At 40.1% G+C, this 14,480-nt stretch overlaps 1 protein-coding gene across 8 annotated transcripts in view; it reads right to left on the bottom strand.

Moving 5' to 3' along the window:
* Window positions 1-7,500: 7,500 nt before the first annotated feature.
* DGKG (diacylglycerol kinase gamma) overlaps window positions 7,501-14,480 on the bottom strand; it is a 203,679-nt gene continuing 196,699 nt past the window's right edge. For all 8 annotated transcript variants that reach the window (XM_078389296.1, XM_020787345.3, XM_078389298.1 and 5 more), the window contains one exon: window positions 7,501-13,064. In XM_078389296.1, coding sequence (XP_078245422.1) covers window positions 12,966-13,064 — 99 coding nt within the window. In that variant the 3' untranslated portion in view covers window positions 7,501-12,965. The remainder of the gene's footprint in view (window positions 13,065-14,480) is intronic.

Here is a 14,480-nt window from a genome sequence, read left to right as displayed (position 1 = left end):
CTTGGATCATCTTAGAGGCAGTCCAGAAAAGCTGATTGGGTACAATGACCAGTCATATTCTGTAATCTCTTCATTCTATTGTTACTTTGACTTGCAGAGAACATTTATTGTCACAATAAAAGATGCTCCTGGTTATGCACCTGAAACCAAAATGCCACAGCACTTTTGTCTACTTTTAAGTGCTAGAGATATTGGTGCTACAGCTTTGATTAATCCCAGAACCAGACATTGCATCATTGTCATTTTATTTGATGTAAAACTACATCCATTGGGATTTACATATAAACATGGGCTACATTACGAATTCACACAATTCCATGCAGGGAACTACAAGAAGATCCACGGGAAGGGAGAAAGAGCAGTCCATGCTCAGGAGAATATACAGTACATGTCATGGTGATGGAACAGGATTACTCTGGTTGCCTGTATTCACACAATACATTAGGAGGGAAGTGTGCATTCATTATAGCCTAAATGGAGAGATGCTCATTTTGCCCATTTACATAGCTGATTCTCTCTGTTGCTGCTTTGAGAATTCCTTAAGACTTAGTTAGTGAGATCCTATTGTGCTACATTTTAGTCTGGTTGTTTCTGCAACACAGGCAGGTCTTGTGCAGATCAGTGTTGCCATCTGGAATTTGATTTGTGTTTTGGTGCATTCATCTGCTGTGGAATGTATATTGGGGGAATGTAGGATTGATTCTGCAGGAGATTTTTGTGCTTGAGCATGACTTGAGGGCATGATCACACAGAGATATACCCATAGTTTTGGAATGCCTGTTGGCATGGTCCAGTACAAACTATTTCCAGGTAATCACATGATATACAATAGCACTCCAAATTGATTTGTTCCCAAGTTGGACCTTTTTGGTTTGATAGTAGAGCTGCTATTTTTTTGGGTTGGTATGGAGTGATTCCCCGATGGATGGGTTACTTTAAGAGAGATCACTCTCAGCAAAGATGCCTTTCCTGGTGCATTAAAACATGCACTTTTCTCACTGCCTGATTGCACTTTGAGACAGATAACTCCTGGCCATGAAACAGTAAGAAAGACTGGAGCAAGGGCTGATGTTTCTATAGGACAAAGCATCATCCTCACTCAGTGGCAGAGCAAATTCTTTACATGTATAATGTCCCTGTCTTCCCTGGCAGAATTGGGAAAAGATTTCTGCATGGAATACTGCTGCCAGCTGGTACAGACAATCCTGAATAAATGGATAAAAGGTACAATTTAGTAAAAGCAGCTTCATATGTTCCACCTGGGTTTCAACAGCAAGGGCGCAATTCCTGAATAGAAGCATTTTGAAGATGGGTGCTCAGCACTGGGATAGCACCTCCATGTAACACCAGAAGAACTGCTTAGATGCTTTGTACGTGTTGGACAGATTCACGCATGCATACATATCATTAAGATTCTCATCACTAGATAATAATCCAACACTTGGTGATTCATCTTTATGTGTAAAATGTCTATCTTGGAATATATAGTGTTTTAACTCACTTTGGGTGGTGCAAAAATTGAGCTAAGTAATCCATAACCACTCATGCTTCATTAATACATGCAAAGGCCAGTTGAAATTATATCCAGTGAGTGTGGAATGTAGATGTATGAGCTGGCCCCTTGATTGCCATTGCATCAGCATATGATTTTTTAAAAAAGAACTCTGTATTTGCTCAGCCTTTAACTGTGTGGACCACAACAAACTATGGCAAGTTCTTAAAGAAATGGGAGTGCCTTATCTACCTCCTGAGAAATCTATATGTGGGACAGGAAGCAACAGTTAGAACTTGATATGGAACCACTGATTGGTTCAAAATTGGGAAAGGAATATGACAAGGCTGTATATTGTCTTCCTGCTTATTTAACTTATATGCAGAATACATAATGTGAAAGACTGGACTGGATAAATCTCAAACCTGAATTAAGATTGCCGGAAGAAATATCAACAACCTCAGATATGCAGATGAAATTACTCTGATGGCAGAAAGTGAGGAGGAATTAAAGAACCTCTTAATGATGGTGAAAGAAGAAGGTGCAAAAATGGTCTGAAACTCAACATCAAAAAAACTAAGATCATGGCCACTGGTCCCATCACCTCCTGGCAAATAGAAGGGGAACATATGAAGGCAGTGAGAGATTTTACTTTCCTGGGCTCCAAGATCACTGCAGATGGTGACAGCAGCCACGAAATTAAAAGACGGCTGCTTCTTGGGAGGGAAGCGATGACAAACCTAGACAGCATCTTAAAAGGCAGAGACATCACCTTGCCAACAAAGGTCTGCATAGCGAAAGCTATGGTTTTTCCAGTAGCAATGTATGGAAGTGAGAGCTGGACCATAAAGAAGGCTGACCGCCAAAGAACTGATGCTTTTGAATTGTGGTGCTGGAGGAGCCTCCTGAGAGTCCCCTGTACTGCAAGGAAAACAAACCTACCTATTCTGAAGAAATCAAGCCTGAGTGCTCACTGGAAGGACAGATCCTGAAGCTGAGGCTCCAATACTTTGGCCATCTCATGAGAAGACTCTCTGGAAAAGACTTTGATGTTGGGAAAGTGTGAAGGCAAGAGGAGAAGGGGACGCCAGAGGACGAGATGGTTGGACAGTGTCATCGAAGCAACCAACATGAATTTGACCCAACTCCGGGAGGCAGTGGAAGACAGGAGGGCCTGGCGTGCTCTGGTCCATGGGGTCATGAAGAGTTGGACACGACTTAACAACTAAACAACAATACTTGTTTAGAGTGGAATTATTTAGCCACACAGCAATTCCCTAGATACCAAGGGGAAGTCTCTGGAGCTATCTCATGCAGAAGCTGGGTGGAAGAGTTTAGCATCATAGTTCAGCAGCTATCAGGGATGGAGTGCTAGCATGTTACTTGACCTTAAGGAGATGCCCACTATAATGGAAACAGAAAGCCCCCTACATGACATGAAGCAATCAGCATAGTGAATAATTTTCTTACACGTTTCATTCTAGACAGCTACTCATCAAGATATATCACCCAGAATCCATCTAGAGCAATATCTGAACATGTACTTCAGAGCGCTGAGGGAAAAGTAGCAGAGAAGGAAACTATTGGATATGAATGAAGATGCAGAGGAGGAGAAGATGAGGCCAAAAAAATGATTGATAGTGAAAGACCAAACAGAGCACATGTACTACAGATAACTACATAACCCTGCGGAATTACTATCACAATATTGTTTCTTAAAATGGTGTTGACTTTCTGTGTTCTTTGAAAGATTCCATCTGTAGTTTCCAAATTCCATGGCCAAAATGCTGTACTGATGTAAACAAAGCTGTGCTTATTCATGTCAGTAGAGAATATGGTCTGCTTTTTATAAAGCACTGAGTTCTCAAATTGCCCCATGAAATGAAATATAGCAGAGAAGCCAAAGTAGCTGCCCCCCCTCTTAACAGCCCTGGAGGAGCTTGACATGAATTGGGTACCAGCAGCTATATGCTGCAGGCATTTATGACATTCACAAATAAATGCTGCTTTGTCTGGCTGTCAGCCTGTATATTCTGCCTGGGCTGGAGATCAAGCTGGGCTAATGAGTCATCACCTGGAATAAAAACCCCCACAGCTGGAACTCAGATCAGTTGCTCCTTTAACAATAGAAAAGCAAGGCAGACTCCTGCATCTTCTTCCTGATCTCCCATGTGGTTAGCAACTGCAGGAGAGGCAGAAATTCAACACGAAGAGTATTTTATAGCAGGAGCAGGTGACCTGGTTTAGGGACAATTTTCTGTACTGCCCAAAGTGTTAAAAAAAAGAGGTGGGGGCAGGAGTAAAAAAAATGGATGCCTTATTTCTGATGGTGAAAAATGTTGGTTAAGACTGCTGGAAGATCTGTGTACTATTTAAAAAGCAAACTGCTGCTCCTGGAGACTTTCAGCAGCAGCCATTTATTTCTCCTCCTATTTTCTTTTCTGGGAAAAAGCCATTTTCTTGGTTGGGAGTGTTGGAGAGTCTAATAGGCCAAGGGCAGCAAAACATCCCCTGCGGCTGAAAAATTGACCATACTTAAAAAAAGAAAAAGAAAATAGCAAATTGTTGCAATGATGTAAATTGCTGGTTGTAATACGTTTCTGTTTATCATGTGACTGTTAAAAGGCAGAGTGTCTCTCTTTGGAAAAAAAGGAAATAATACAGTTCAGGAATAAGCTACAGCCATCCAACGAACAATGCTAGCATCCAAAAGTTGCAATGTTAATCTAGGTTGGTTTCTGTTTGGAGACACTTTCAAATAATTCACTATTCTAGTAAAATAGAAGGGGAAAAAAGAAAAAAAAAAAAAAGAAAAAACAAACTGAAGTTCCAGGCTTTCTCATGCAAACACTCAGGAGAACATGAATGATTATCCTTTCAATATTAAATTAGCCTTATTGAGACAAAATATTAGCCAGGATACCAGTTAATGGTTTTGGCATGTGGTTGCTTAGATTTAAGCAAGAAAATAGGCAATTTAATATGTCTGTATGAGGCATCTGGCTGCCTCCCTTTTAGATATTAAGTTGCAGTATTGGGGGGGGGGCTGACAACCCTAATTCAGCCCCATAACCAAAATACACAGAGATTCAAAATCAAACCTCTATGAATTAAGTACTCAAATCTCTCTATATGGATGGATGAACATGCCATTTTTATTTTCCCTCAAATCTAAACTTGTAAAATCTCAAATTCTTACCACCAAACTTAAGATAAATTCTGTGGATTTTTGAGAGTTTATTTTAAATAAAAAGCAGTTCATAGCTAATACCAAATCAGTGCACTTCCTGCTGCACAAGGAGGTTAAAAAGTATATGACTGTTCTTTGGCTTTGAATCTGATAACTGTAGTAATCTAGACTGTATTAAACAAAGAAAGCCTACCCACCCTGCTAAAGCTGTAATCCTGCACATACTATGCATACAGTGTAGCAAAAAATTCACTGCTTTTAATAGAGCATCCAAAAACTCACTAGCTATAAATCTGCAGGCAGAACAATTCTGCCTGCAGATTGCACAATGATCTAGACAAGGGAATGATCAAGTATGTGTGTTTATATGCAGAAGTTTCCGATCCTGTTAAAATCCACATGATCTATTGATCTCGGTTTGGATTCCACACTTAGGTTGCCTGTATTCGCCTTACTTTTCATTGTCACTCAATGGCCTACCTATTTTTTAGAAGGTCATTTTACAATGCTGCTGTAGGGTTGAAAGGATGCTGGGTAAAGTTTTACACATTAAAATTGCTTTCTAGTAGGTGCTGAATACAGTAATTGCCACCACCTTATGTGGTTTTAACTGCTTATTAAAAGCCATTTTGTAGCCTCTTGCATATTAGATCACCTGTTTGTTTGCATCCTGCCACTTACCACTGAAATATCTCTAGAGCTGTGCATTAATAAAGGGCAGATTACAGGGGAGAGTCTTTAGTTGACCAAATATACTTGGCACAGGAGGAAGCAAAGATTAATTTACATTATGAGAGGCTGCATGTTCTTTTCTTCTTCACTCCATTTCTGCCTTTGACCATGTCTCCTCTATACATCAAGAATGGATTTTTACAGGGCAAATCATGTATCAGATTTTTTTCACTTCTACCCCAACGCAAGCTGACCTTCAGTGTTTGCTTGCAAATAAGTATAATGGAATCTGAATAAATATATCTGGGATTGGTTGTCAGCTGCATTCCTTAGTTGGACTAAGTGCAATTTATTTCATCAGATTTAATTCCAAGTAAACATTAGTTCAGCAGTGTAACTACAAGGCTCTTCTGTGCCATTCAATAAGACGTTTCCAGTTCTATCTGTAACGCCTATGAGTTTGAAAATTCACCACTGTTATGATTCCACCAAAAGGAAGGCCATGTCTAGTCCGGCTATGTACTATTCAGGGCTAGGAAATGTGTGGCTTTCCAGATGATGTTGGAGTGCATCTCCTATCAGTCATAGCCATCACAGATAATTATATATAATGATGTGAGTTGCAGTCCAGCAACATCTGAAGGGCCACATGTACTCCATCACTGTTGTATGCTGTAATAGTGAGGAGTATTTGCATTATTTTTTATTCCTAAATGTTACCTGTTTAGCTCCAAATGACTACTATAGTTTTCGGCTGGGTTGATGTTTATAAATGGGCATATCACTGAGCAATGAATATTTGTTAGATGCTAAGCAAGGATCTAACGGGACATGGTGGTGCTGTGGGCTAAACCGTGGAAGCCTGTGCTGCAGGGTCAGAAGACCAGCAGTCGTAAGATTGAATCCACGCAATGGAGTGAGCTCCCGTCGCTTTGTCCCAGCTCCTCACCAACCTAGCAGTTCGAAAGCATGTAAATGCGAGTAGATAAATAGGTACCACCTCGGTGGGAAGGTAAAACGATGCTCCCTAGTCACATTGACCACATGACAACGGAAACTGTCTTCGGACAAGTGCTGGCTCTACGGCTTGGAAAACGGGATGAGCACCACCCCTTAGAGTCAGACACGACTGGACTAAAAATGTCAAGGGGAACCTTTACCTTTTAAGCAAGGATCTAATAAGACAACAGTAATTGTCTTTGGTTGTCCTCCCTACCTGTTTTTGGACAGTGACACCTTTTAGTCAGAGTGAGCTGAGAAACAATTTGCAGCAAATCTGATGGCCAACATAGGGAGAAATGGAAATAAGAGAAAGATTAAGCTGCAGTGGAAACAACCTCAGAGACTGCCACAGTCTACACTGTTGTTTTGATGCAGAATCAGTGGGTACACATATATGTGTTTCTGCTATGCAATTCTGATACATGTATAAACAAAGTATATATAAAAATAAAAATAAAGTATATATTACATTGATACCAAAAGCCTTTGGACATGTCTCATTAAAAAAAATCTCTCAGTCCTCAAGGAACCAGAGAGCACAGATCATTTAGCACAGTGGTCCTCAACCTTGGGCCTCCAGATGTTCTTGGACTGCAACTCCCAGAAGCCTTCACCACCACCTCTGCTGGCCAGGATTTCTAGGAGTTGAAGTCCAAGAACATCTGGAGGCCCAAGGTTGAGGACCACTGATTTAGCACGATGCCCCACCTTATTCTTGTCTACCTGGAATGAACTAAAACAAATAAACCCTATTGTTGTAGGTTTTTTGGGTTGTTTGGCCATATTCTGGAGGTTTTTCTTCCTAACATTTCACCAATCTGTCTGTCTGGCATCTTCAGAGGACAGGAGTTTGTGTTCTGGTGTAGTGTGTGGGATAGTTGAGTATTTGTGGCTGTGGGATCAGCTTTTTGTCCTTTTCAGGAGATTGGGTGATTATGGTGATCAGGGTATTTTTGTTATGGATGTACTGTATTGTTGTGATAAGGGGGAAATGATCTGTCACTGTGATTGATGGGTGTTGTTAGCTAGTCTTTTGTGTGCAGTGATCACCAGTCCTTGTGGCTGGGTAGAGTTCGTTGACCTTTTTGCAGGCTGTATTTCTCAGTGTATTTTTCAGGGAGCCGGGCTTTGTTGAGTTTTAGACTTTCTTCTTTTTTGTTGAAGCTGTGCTGGTGTTTGTGGATTTCAGTGGCTTCCCTATGTAGTCTAACATAATGATTGCTGGTGTTGTCCAGTATTTCTGTGTTTTGAAACAGGATTTGATGTCCAGCTTGCAGTTATGGCCAGGCATATATTGAGACCACAAAACACAGCATCCACAGCAGAATCAAAGAACAAGAAAGACACTGCAGACTAAAACAACCAGAAAAATCGGCAGTAGATGAACATGCTCTGAAACAAGCTGGACATGCCAGCTTGTTGTAGTTGAAAATGCCCTGAAACAATCCTATTTCAAAAAATAACTACTGGACAACAAAAAATTAGCTAATGACACCCATCAATCATAGTGACAGGTCATCTTCCCCTTATCACAACAATATACCCATAAAAACACCCTGATCACCATAATCATACAATCTCCTGAAAAGGACAAAAAGCTGATCCCATAGCTACAAATACTCAACTATCCCTCACAGTACACCAGAACACAGACAGAGTTCTAACTCCTGTCCTCTGAAGATGCTGCCACAAAGACTGGTGAAACATTAGGAAGAAAAACCTCCAGAAAACGGCCAATCAGCCTGAAAAGCCTAAAACTATCAGATCCCAGCAGTGAAAGCCTTCGAGAATACAAACCCTATTCTGTTCAATGGTTCTTACTCTAAAGCAAGCGTGCCCATGATTGGAACCTTAGAATGCTCAGTCCTGTGTGGCAGGCTGTAGGTTTAAAAGCTATGCATGGAGGAAGAAAAAAGAAGTTAAAATGTCTCTACAAGGGTCAAGTCCAAATGCCAATTGGTTCAATTTCAGATCCTACTTTTAAATCAAGCCATTTGGACTGGTTATTGTACAATAATGAAACAGCTCTATGCATGTGCAAAATGGGTTTTCACAGCCATTGAATAACCAGTCAGCCCACACAAACAAAGTATGGGACTAACTAAGTCATAATAGAGCATTATTTCATGCTACCTATGGCTTTGACAGAAATTAGAAATACTGGATTCAAAAATTTGGATCTAAGAGATTTTGAACACTGATTTTGATTTCATTTCATTTTGGGTTCCCTCAAATTACACTGGAGTCAGGAGAGACTCAATTTCTCTTTCCTATCCAACTCCATCAGCCTTTGTCACTGCCTTGATTTAAAGAGATGAATTCAGCTCATCTGATGTCTTTCATTAGATACTACTCTAGTTTCATTTCTAATCCTCTCAGTGCCACCCCTAGCTCATTCTTAGGTGTTCTTTTTGCTTTTTCTTTACAATCATCAGCTCTTTCTGTTCTACCAATGGGCTACTTAAATATTGCCTGTGAGAACTTCTCTGTAGATTTGGCAAGTTTTTTTCCTGTGACTCTTCTGCCACTCCTTTGTAACAGTTAGTTAGTCTATGGTTTTATGGTCCTTGTAAGAAGGTGGGTTTTGGGCTTCCTACAAAGTAGTGCAAGTGGACTTTTGCTTGTACAACCTGACTTTTTCTTCTCTTTTCCAGTCATCTCCCTTAGAATCTCTTGGGCAAGTCTCTGAGACCTTTATAGCAGATTTGAGGGGGTCTGTGGAGAGGTGGAGGTGGGTGTAAGAACCTGTTCTCACATTGGGCTGCTGGCTAGTGGACATTATTGAATCTAATCTTTAATATAATTAAACTGGTGCAGTTTAAGATATGATAGTGTCAGGTAAGCAATATGCTTGTTCGTTCTTCAATAAGCCAGTTTGCTTAACTTGAGTCCAACCATGTAAGGCACACCTATACCATCATATTTATATTTTTATCTGGTTTAGTTTTCATAGCTTCTCACAGAAAATATAAAAAATTTGGTACATAAAACTACAGTTCCTGGCAACCACACACATGTATAGCTATGCCATCAAATAATTGCCCATTGGCTCTATGTTTCCTATCAGTTAAAAAAATCCTTATGAATTTATTCTAATACTCTGAAATATCTATACCATGCTTTTGCTCCTTCTTTGTCTCCTCACACTACTAATATAGGCCTGATACCTCACTGCAACTGGATAAACATTCCCAAAGGGACAAGAATTTCTGCTGTTCTGTTTTTATACTTGGCATTGAAAAATATAGGGCTTCTGGATAATTTTTTTACATTTGTTCTTTAGTGCATATACACTAATCAAACCACTCCAAAGCCAAAAAAGCAAATCGGTGGCAGGAGAACAGTACATCTAAGGAACAGTATATGCTATACTTGCACGACAGATATTTTGTTCATCCAGTCAGAACAGAAAAGGAAGCAAACTACCAAAAATATATGTGACAAAAAGAAAGCAAAGAAGTCTAGAAGTTGGTGTCCAGAGTGTTGAGCAAAGAGAAGTATATGGAACAATACAAGGAAAGGAAAGGCGTATGCCCATGAAGCTGGTAGACTGTTGGTTACCTTCTGCCCTATGCAGGAATAAACAGCACATGGACATATGGCCAGTGGGGTATGAATCAAAGGTGAAGAACATGTGGCCTCCCAGGGGTTGGGCTGTTGTTTCTATTAGTATCAGCCACCAAAGCCAAGAGTGAGGAGTCATGGAAGTTGCAGGGCACCAATATCTGGAAGGCCATAGACTCCCCATCACTGGTATAAATGGTTCCTCTGTGAGAGCTGATGCCAGATAATCCGTAAAAGCAATACAGTGAGGCCCACACTTCCATATGCGGAGAAACTCTGACAGAACTAACTTGCACAATCATTACAGCTTATTTATATTTCATGCCTTGAAGAAACTTCAGGGAAGTCACACATAAATACCAGCATCTGAATTGGTCCCAGCAGCAACACTTCAGAATTGTAGAGTTCGTGACTTACTGTACAGAATATCTATCAAAGGTAGTTATGTTGCCATGGATGCCAAGGTCTCCATCAGATTTCCTGGCTTATGCAGAGTATTAGATGAGCTCTTTCTAAGTGAAGCCATCTAGAAAAAATGGTGATGATGTCATCTAGAAAAAAATGGCATTAAAAAAGAACACCCTCCCTTAAGGAACTAAATATATAGGCATAATAGATAGATTTGTGTCATTAGCTCTTCCTATACTTTTAAAGAAGAAACCAAAGATTTTGTTCCTTTTTTCTGGATATGTGAAAACAACCTTCCACATGGTCTTATCACCCTACATGGAGTGTCAGTGGGTACTTCTTTGTTCATATTGAGTAAAAGTGAATGACATACGTTAATCAACTCTGAGCAGCATTAAGGCAGGGGCAAGAATCACTAAAACTTAAAAAAACTACCACAAGGACACCTTGGATTATCTTCATTAGATATAATAAAACATACTTTTTCATGGGCCCTTTTGTCAAGGATTCATCTGCTTTGAAGAACAGCCCTATTTCAAATGGGTCATTGATTTTATCTCCCGTTGTCTCTTGAACAAAAAGTGGCAACTGTACCAAGATGGTCCTTGTAGATCTAATCCCAACATGGTTTAGAGCAGCATTACTTGCCATCATATTATACTTTTGACCAATTCAAAATGTGACTGATAGTCCATACAATTAAAACAGAGAATGGAGGAATATCCACACATTTATGTAACTAAAATGTAATTGCTTTCATCTCTTGCATCTGTGAACTGTACACAATGCAATCCAATATGTGTTGAATATGGCACCAGAAGTGAATCCTATTTATTTCAATGAGACTTACTCCCAGGTCACTGTACGCAGGATTGCAGTCTTAGAGTAAGAATCAGGTACCGTAAGTGTGCAAAGATCACAAGCTTTAAATTCCTCTATGCTGCTGAGTTATGCGTGTGCGCATATGCTTACACCACACACACAGTTTAGTTTCATCACGTGAGTTTCCTTAAATGTTAATCACAAGACCAAGCTGGCTTTGAATGGCATTCTAATGCTTATCACTGAATTTGCATTTGGTTCTGCACAAAATCATGGCTGCATATTCAGATTATTGTAACAAATCCAACATTTGACTTGGATTATTTGCCAATGGACTAAACCAATCCCATGATGACAGAGAGGGAGAGATTGGAGGAGTTCACCCTTAACGGAAGCTGCTAGGGAAAACCTTAACATTTTATGAATGTCAAATCTGCTCAGACTGAAGAAAAGGAAAAATCCTCCAAAGTGGGAGGGTATAAAAAATATTAATGGAGCATTGAGTTCTACTTGGAAACCTGCCCTGTTTCCTCGAAAATAAGACAGAGTCTTAAATTAATTTTTGCTCCAAAAAACGCATTAGGGCTTACTTCCAGGGGACGTTTTATTTTTTTCATGTACAACAATCTACATTTATTCAAACAGTCATGTCATCTTCTTCTGGTTGCTGCACAATGGTAGAGGGTGGGATTTCACTTAAATGGGGCTTATTTTTAGAGTAGGGCTTATTTTATGAGCATCCTGAAAAATCATACTAGGGCTTATTTTCAGGTTAGGTCTTATTTTAGGGGAAACAGGGTATACCCTCTGAAAGTATCCCCAAATTTGTTGAGACCACCATCCTGCCAAACTATGACATGTTGAAATACCCTGCAATTTCTTTCTATTTCCAAAAAAGGCACCTGCTTTTTACTGTTGACCTCACCCTTTCTGGTTTCCTCTTGGCAATAATAGCTTTCTGCCTTCATGTGCCCCTAAAATGGGGTGCCTAACCAGCTTCTGCTCCCTCTCTCTTAAAATTATGATAGCATGAAACATTGAAAGAGCCAGGAAAAAATAAGTGAACCTTATTTTCATTCTCCTTTTCATTCACATCCCTCCCCTGTATTCTAAACTAAGAAAAATAAATAAGATTTCCAACAATGTGTCAGGTTTGGTGATCGTGAAGGCTTTACAAAAAGATGCCAAATGTCTTCTTGACACACTTGGGGGGGGGAAATAAATAAGTGAAGCTTGAGTTCTTGCCAAGGTTGATGGTTGAACAGTAACTCCAGGGGTTTTGAAGAGTCTGAATAAAAATGGAAAATCTCGCACATCCCTTCTGCAGGACTACGTCAGACATACTGTTTCCGATGCCTGTTTGTTTGCTTTCTTTGCTTTCTGACACGGCTATATAATTCATGGTTGCCCAGAACTACTCTCTTCAGAAATCCAGGCTTTCAATACAGGCCAACCAGAGCAGTTGAGAGAGAGTTTTCCCTCTTTGGATTGTGGCACTGTGGTGGAGAGGGAGAGGGAATCCTCCCAAACCATCAATGTTAGTGTTATCCCTGCCAGTGATATTTAGAGAATGTGGCTATGTGTGCATGTATATACAAACCCACACTGCTATTTCAGTTCAGCTGCCGAATGCCAACCCTGTTATTTTCCACTAAGAGTTCATAATGCTCGTTCCAGACTGATGTTTCCAAAACAGATTCAGAAGCCAGGAAATCTGAAGGGACGAAGGTTTCTTTTCCACCCATTTTCCCTGCATGGCTGCCACTGGAATGGAGAACAGCTGCTTCTGGAGATTGTTCTTTGCTTGGTTGCAGATTAGTCTCGAGTTCGGTTTCTCCTCTTCAGGAAGAAAAAGCTGCTCTTTTGGGGAGGTCCTAGCAACATTGGCACTTGGCTTTTGTGGGTAATTTTGATCTGAAAGTGAGAGAATGGAAACAAGTTCTCATAGCATCTGAAGAGGTTAAGAAACCTCCAGAGGTCCTGTAGTCCAGCTCCCCACTCAATGCAGGATCTATAGCATCCCTGACAAATAGCTTGTCCAGTCTTTGCTTAAATACCTCTAGTGTAGAAGAGCCCATCATCTCTCAGGACAGCCTCTTCCTAGTCAAACAGATTTTACTACAAGGGTGTGGAATATATTGGAGTGCATCTGCATAACCAGTGATCAGGAATTACATATGAAAACATACAAAACAACTAGCAGGCTACACATTTCTCACATTTCTTGTACCGTTAGGCCGCTTCTTTTAATATCTACCTGAAACCTGCTTTCTTTTAATTTTTGCCCATTGCCTCTAGTCCATCCCTCCAGAAAAACAAAGAAAAAGTGACTCCACTTTCTTTTTAGATATTTACAGACTGCTGAATAGCTCAGTGAGTTAGGTATCTGGCTGTGGAGTGAGAAGTTGGGAGTTTGATTTCCAGTGTGCCTTCTGCATGGCCTTGGGCAAGCTGTACATTCCTAAGGTGTCCCCTGAAGAAGGAAATGTAAAACCACTTCTGAGTACTTTTTACCTGCAAAACCCTGGAAAGGGTCACAGAAGAGACACAAAATTATTCTTATTCTTATTCAACCCTATAGTCTTCTCTACAACCTCTCTACACAGCTCTTTCAACTATTTTTCATTACATCAACATTAGAGAACAGTCATTGCCACATGTTTGCTATACCATGAGGCAATGGGCAGGTGTGGCTGGGGATGATGGGAGCTATAGACATGGTCTAGAGGGGCGGGGTATAAATTTAATAAATGAATGAATGAATGAATGAATGAATGAATGAATGAATGAATGAATGAATGAATGAATGAATGAATAAATAAATAAATAAATAAATAAATAAATAAATAAATAAATAAATATACCCTAAGATAGCTGGAGTGTGGCAAGCTAGAGAAGGCTGGCCAATTGTATGCTTTGTGTCTGATTGATGAAAGAGGAAGCCACAACTCCTGTCAGTTGCATTAAACTAGGCCTAGAAAAATAAAAGGCAGGAGTGTGAGTGATCAGGATCCTTAACCACATCCAAACACTTGGGCCTGGATTTCAAAAAAGAGCATTTCTTTGGGAAACTGACCTTAGTTACATAAGTCTCTAAATTCCAGGCTGGGGTATACAAGGTGACATTTGAAAACAACCCTGATTTTGCTCCACTATGCACATGGGAGAGGTTCTGACATAACAGTATCTGCTTGCATTTCATTTTTGACACCACACATGCTGTTGTGGAGAAAATGTTCTCAGTAAATACAAAAGGCGGGGAAGGGGAGAATTACCTAAATGATCTCCTTAGGGGAGCCAAGAATAATGCTGTCATCTGGGCAGGATCTG

Source organism: Pogona vitticeps, chromosome 3, assembly GCF_051106095.1.
Source record: "Pogona vitticeps strain Pit_001003342236 chromosome 3, PviZW2.1, whole genome shotgun sequence".
Lineage (NCBI taxonomy): Eukaryota > Metazoa > Chordata > Lepidosauria > Squamata > Agamidae > Pogona > Pogona vitticeps.
The sequence above is the reverse complement of the archived record's forward strand: the minus strand, read 5'-3'. Positions and strand labels throughout refer to the sequence as shown.